The sequence below is a fragment of the Limulus polyphemus genome, unplaced genomic scaffold, assembly GCF_000517525.1.
Source record: "Limulus polyphemus unplaced genomic scaffold, Limulus_polyphemus-2.1.2 Scaffold466, whole genome shotgun sequence".
Lineage (NCBI taxonomy): Eukaryota > Metazoa > Arthropoda > Merostomata > Xiphosura > Limulidae > Limulus > Limulus polyphemus.
This window is the reverse complement of record NW_013666076.1, coordinates 56,378-62,876: the sequence shown is the minus strand read 5'-3', so window position 1 is coordinate 62,876 and position 6,499 is coordinate 56,378. Positions and strand designations below refer to the sequence as shown.

Below are 6,499 nucleotides of genomic sequence, written 5' to 3'. Positions count from 1 at the left end.
AGCTGTTACAACTTCATCCAAGCTACCTGTTGTCATTCCCGTGGAAAACAAAGTTGTATTACAGGTGAAATTAACTTTCTTGTGTTCAGAACATAATGTAATAGAAAATGTCATTTGATAGATGAAAACCTTGGCTTTCTATTGATTATAGGTAACATATAATTAAACATAAGAGAAAACTATTAACAAATCCTGAATGAGAGGGTGTGGCAGGAGGGGTTTGATTTCCTATTTGATAGCTCTGTAAACAAACAAAATTGAAGGCTATAAAAATTATGGTTTGTCTGAGCAATGATGATTTTATAGTGAGTAATTTACGTTTAACTTCGTAGTTTCTGGTGGGGATGGATAAAATATAGATGAGAAGTACTTAGAGAAAATGTGTTATGTGTGTCAAACTAGGGGAAATTCAGGATTTTTTAAACATTACATTATAAAACTTATATACTATTAAAATAGCTAATATTTTATGCTACAATAATTGGTATAACATAAACAAAGAGTAGTTTAATAAAACTTTGAATGTAAGACACTAAAACTTTGTGTCATTTGCAGTAAAGGATACCTGTGGCAAAAGGGTTAAGCTACTTAGGATAAACAATTGTGGTTTTCTGTTAAAATTTGCAGTCATTCCAGATAGAAAAAAAAGGTAATTTAGATTTATTTCAATTTCTTTTGGTGGTTATGAGGTAAGTCAAATTGGTCACACTCGTATATATAGGTAGGGTAGAGAAAATAACAGATAAAATATAGTTTTTCTGGAAAAAAAACAAAAAACATTTGATATTTGTTTAGGAGGGGAACTATGCAAACGAAACTTGAAAATTTTCTGTTGAAGAAAAGTATTTTTAGTCTTAACGTAAAACTCACCTTGCACTCAGAGCAGTCAACACTGATACCATATAATTAAAGAGAAATTTAAAAAAATACTTAATTAAAAATCCTGATTTTTTTTTGTAAAGTTTGCCAAATTTCATGAAGATACATTCAATATTTTCAGAGTTGTAGTATGTATACCATCATGGGTACATGGTGGTTACCAGGTCTGTAAAATACAGGCACCCATTGTGATAGGGTTAATAGTTAATATATAAATGTATTTTTTCTTTTGAATATTACAAATTACAAGACATCTATAAAGAGTGGTCTTGTCAAACTATTGTATATTTGATTTTTAGGGCAAGTGTGACTGAAGAAGAGATAAAGGATGCCTTCCAAAACACTGGAGGGAAAGTCATAGCCTTTAAATTCTTTCAGTGAGTATATTTCATTGTTTCTATTGGAAGCGATTGTTTTATATTAACCCTATTAGATCCAGAGAGCACTTTTCAGTTGTTGAATGTATATCTTCATATCAAATTTCAAAATTCAGGTAAAAATAATAATTCTAACTCTATTTCAGCTCAAAAATATTTTTAAATTGAAACTTTGTTTATAACTTGCATCTTTGCACAGCTCCGGGGTGTCTCGCTGTAAACAACACCCTTATAAATTTTCTTTAGATTTCTTTTTTACCAACCCAAACCATAGGTTTAAACTTGTTAAGAAGCTATTATCCCTTGAGGATTTAATTACTCATGTTTTGTTTCTCACATGATTTTCCTTCCCTTTCAAGCTTTTACTGTTAGAGCTCCTCATTCTTGCCCTTTCATGATCTTGCAGCACATAGTTTCAAGAACAACAACAGAAGCTAGTGGGAAGTTTAAAAGACTTAGGAACAAACTACAGTTCAGGGATTTGTTTTGTTTATAGTTTTTTGTACATTCTTTTCACTCCTGAAAATGTTTGTGTTAAATTATATTTGTTTGAAAGTTATGAACATTTTCAGATAAACCTAGTTAGGTTTATTGACTATGGAAGGCAATGGCAAAATATTCTGATGACTCAAATCCTTACATATTGAATGTTATTGTTATGTTAATCTTATTAATAAAACACATATACACCAAATAACTTTTAATTTATTGGAATTAAACTATATTTATTAGATATAAATTGATCTTGACTAACAATATTGTAACCAAGTTTTATTTGATGATGTTTCCAAAGCTCTTGTGACAGCTCACCATTAAATCCTTGTCAGTTTCTGTGGTGTTTTATACATTTTATATTTGGAAGTGATAAGTACTGCAATTGGCAAAGTATCAAAACAAATATTTTAATGAATGTCAATCCTGTTGAAACTTAATAGATATATAAAAATGGAAATTTCTCATGAAAATTTAAAGTTTAATTCTAAGATGAAAGGAGATATTTTTAATGTCTCTTCAAAACAATGTCTAAAATTTGTAAAGTTCACAGCATACAAAATGACAGTAAAACTAAATCAAATTATACCATTAGATACTATTTAGTAAGTTTTTCTTAAGTTTCGTTAAATTACCATACCAGTGACAGAGGAATAGCTTTATATCAAAGTCATCTGTTGCATTTTTTCTCAATGGTATGTTTTGATACCCATGGTGGGCAAAGCACAGGTAGCCCATTGTGTATCTTGGTACTTAAAAACAAATAAATTTCCAAGATGCAGAACTTACTTGGTAAAAAATCAAAATGAAAGAGAGATTTAGTTTATTTAAAAATAAATATTTAAATGTTTTAAGTACTTTTTTTTTCCTAATAGTAATAAGGTATTTTTTAATAGGTTACTTAAGTTTCAGTTTCATTTCTTAATATTCATAAATGTACTTTTAAGTTGTTCACTTTGTTATCTAGCTGTTCCAAGATGTATTTAATCAATTATATGAAACTAATGAGCTGATTTTTGAGAGTTTGTCAACATAAAGGTGACATAGTAAGTATTGTAATGTTGCTTTTGACTGTGTGACTCAACCCTTAAGCCGATCTGGAACAATACCCTCAGTCACAAAATAAAGGTTGTGATAACAAAAACAGACCCTTCTATTAAAAAATAATAGATAAGGATTTGAAGTTGATAGAAGTTCTAGCCACAACTCCAAATCAACAACTGTTTTCATGAAAAAGGCAACACAATTTGACAATGTTTGTCAAGTCATGTGGCGCAGCTTCAGTGGACTTTTGCACCTTTCATTTGGCTAGAAGCCAACATTCATATATAGTATCAAATCTGTCATGACGTATGGTTTAATATTGATTTTTTTTTGTCATCATTCATGGAAGCTAGTTACATTGAAAATTGTGACCATCAAATTAAGCACTATCATTGGTAAAGAAAGTAGTTTCAAGAGCAGAACGTGACCTGAAGTGACTTTCATATAAAGTGTGATTAACCCCAGTATTCTTAATATAAGAAGATATTAGATTGTATTATTATTTATATCATGCCTGTAAAAAGAACAGCTGTTATATTTATTCTAACTGTAAGATTGGACTGCTTTATATTAAAATGTTATATATATATACATGTATAGTCTGTAAAATATGAATAACTACTTTCTGTGGGATAAAACAGCTGCATAAGAAAATGTGTTATAGCTATGATACAAAAAGATATTTCATTGGTTTCTGCAGAAAGGATAGAAAAATGGCTCTAATTCAGATGGGATCCGTTGAAGAGTCAGTGAATGCCTTGATTGTAAGTTTAACCTTTTTCTTTTACAATTTTACAAAGTTGTTTTGCATAATAGATCTTATGTACTTAATGTACATAACAAAGTGATTAGTAAAAAATTGTTTTTTTGTGTATGTTTAAATTGATGTAAAATTTTAAACTGTTCAGACACTATTGCTACTTTCCTGCTAGTAAAAATTATGTTTAAGGTAATCAATGTATAGGTTCTGTCTTGTGAAGGTTCTAGTGAACATACATCAATATTTATGTTCTTTTATTTTACCCTATTGGTTTTGCTATTTTTCTTTTAATACTAATGGCCACCTTTATTCTTGTATTGTCTTGTCTTTCTAAAGCTTGCATTGTATTCTGTTTTTTTCTACTTCTGTTATTTTCCAAGTTTTAACCACTAGATGTTTTATCATGATTAGGTTTAATGTAAACAACTTGCTTAAAGCATGTATTTAATGAGTTCCTCACTCTCTTTTGTCAAGCTAGAAGTGTTTTTTTTAGTATGAAAATAAGCTTTTAAGTGGTGGCTGTTAACTTTTTTTTTATGAAGAATAGTATGTGTTAAGATGTTTTTATTTAAGTCACTTATCCAGCTGAAACCTTTTCTAGAGTTTATCGCTAAGCATGGTAGTGCTTGATATGTAGGGATGGGCTAGGAAAAAGAGGCCAATGCATATTATGTATTGCTCATCATAGTCTCAAATCTCTCTTATAACAATGTAAGATACATTTATAAGCACCTAACTTAGGTTTTTTTAGGTTTTCAAAACCTATTAAGATCTTCAGTTTAGCGAAAAATTATTGCTAAAGTAGAGAACTGGTGAGTAGCGTAACAGTCAAATGTTCTGTTGATTATTCTGATTCTTGCATCAGAACAGCAAGTTCACCAATGCTTGAAGTTGTTACGATGATTTACACACCAAAATGTTGCAGTTTAACTTGGGGAGTGCAGAAACAGTATTAGTTTCTCTAACTTAAACACATGATGTCCATCAAGACAACTCACCACACCAGGCTAAAACTGCTGCCTTCATAGCGACTGCTATTCATTATAAAATATTTATTGGTATTGTTTAATAAAAGAGGGAAAACAAGTAATAAAAAAAGATGATGCAGGAATGGCAGAGCCAAAAGTACAGAACAAGGTAGGGGTGAATACACAAAACCATACAAAAATCCCGACATAAGTAGCCACCAAGTCAATGTTACAAGCTTATGGAAATTAGCCATTATAAGATTTCATGCACTTGAAAGGAATTCAACACTTGAAAAGATTTGGCTACTTATGTAGGGATATTTGTATGGTTTGGTGTGTTCATCCCTACCTTGTTTCTGTACTTTTTGGCATTGCCATCCCTACATCATCCTTATTTTTTGTAATATTATTATTTATTACTTGTTTCAAATATCATCAGCTCTTTCAGTATTAGCTGCCATCTTTATGTTGCTGTCTCACTGAATTTCCAAATTGAAAAGTTACCCTTATTAATAAATGCTACAGGATATGGCTTCCCAGTGTTCTTGTATTGTCATTATCCATTCTTGTATTTGTACATTTATAGGAATTTAGATTAAGATAGAATTAGTAGTGTGATTCAACTTTTTGTCACTGAATATGAAAAGTAATAAACTAAAAGTTTTGCATTTGAATTTTCCTAGACTAAATGCAGTGAACTTTATAAGTAAATTATGTTGTTTGGTAATTTATGATAACACAATCTTATTGAAACTTACAAGATTATCCAAGTGATCATTATCATGAATTACTGTGTCTGTCATATCTCAGCCGACCTGATGATCATGGTATTAGGAAAAGGTCTTGTCAGTGCTGGATGAGGCAGAGTAGTGTGGTTAACATATAACATATTTTCCTTTGCTTTCACTTGTGTGTTCTTAGCTAATGTAGTTTTGTCACATTGATGCTGTGGTTGCTGGTTTGCCAGTTCTTGTGAATGATAGTAATGTTAATTAAAAATTAAATAATATATATATATATATATAAATAAAATACATAATGTTGTGTTGTTAATTATTACTCTGAAAACTGGGTTTGTAAATAACTTGTATAAAATTGATAATAACTACAATTCACCTACTTAACCTGGGCCATTGTTATTATGAATATTGATGATGTATATATGTTTGTCTTATCACAGTCAGTCTGAGTCCTGGTATCAGGTTATAACATATTCTCTTTTGCTTTGACTTATGGGTTATTGGAATTACACCTAAACTTGTGTTTCGTATTTCTGTTCAACCATTTTTAGAAGTTGTTATGGACATGTTTGTTGTTTTGTTTTCATACAGAAAATGCACAATTACCAGTTAACAGACTCCAGTCATCTAAGAGTGTCTTTCTCCAAATCAACTATTTGAACAGTGACCTTCCACCTCTGCAGCTTCATTCAGTAAATGTTATGGTTTATAAACCATGAAACAACCTTTTGATTGAGATGGTTTTCTTTCTGGTTTGTGATGAGTTATATCACCAGAAACAGAACCAGAATGTAGAACAACACGATCAGTACTGCAGTCTCAGGAGAAATATTTCTTTTATTGTTATTCTCTCTGACTTTTCTTTAAACCTGTAGGACATTCACTGCTAAGCTATGAGAAGTTCTACAAAAAACTTGCTTCATAACAGTACCAATTTCTAAGAGAGACAAAAATCAGTTTTACAGAGTACACGAGAAAAGCCTGTCACAATCAGAAGGGATGTTTTTCAGGTGTTTATAGGTTTTTAACTGTTTCTTGGTATTCATACTTAATATCAAGACTTGCGTTTTGTGAGCAGTTTGTTTAAATGTCTTGTATGGAACTTTTTATATCATATTTTTTCAGGCTTTCTGTATGTTTCCTAGTGCAACTTTAAGAGGTTGTAGCTAATGCCATTTGTGTTTGTAAATCTCTATTTTCATATCTAGTGACAACATTTTTTCATAAAATACAGGTATC

General features: G+C 30.5%; 1 protein-coding gene across 8 annotated transcripts in view; it reads left to right on the top strand.

Moving 5' to 3' along the window:
* Positions 1–6,220, top strand: part of LOC106458459 (polypyrimidine tract-binding protein 1-like) — an 85,802-nt gene extending 79,582 nt beyond the window's left edge. For all 8 annotated transcript variants that reach the window (XM_013917975.2, XM_013917976.2, XM_022384663.1 and 5 more), the window contains 3 exons: positions 1,179–1,256; positions 3,493–3,556; positions 5,852–6,220. In XM_013917975.2, the coding sequence (XP_013773429.1) occupies positions 1,179–1,256; positions 3,493–3,556; positions 5,852–5,920 (211 nt within the window). In that variant the 3' untranslated portion in view covers positions 5,921–6,220. The remainder of the gene's footprint in view (positions 1–1,178; positions 1,257–3,492; positions 3,557–5,851) is intronic.
* The last annotated feature ends 279 nt before the right edge of the window (positions 6,221–6,499 follow it).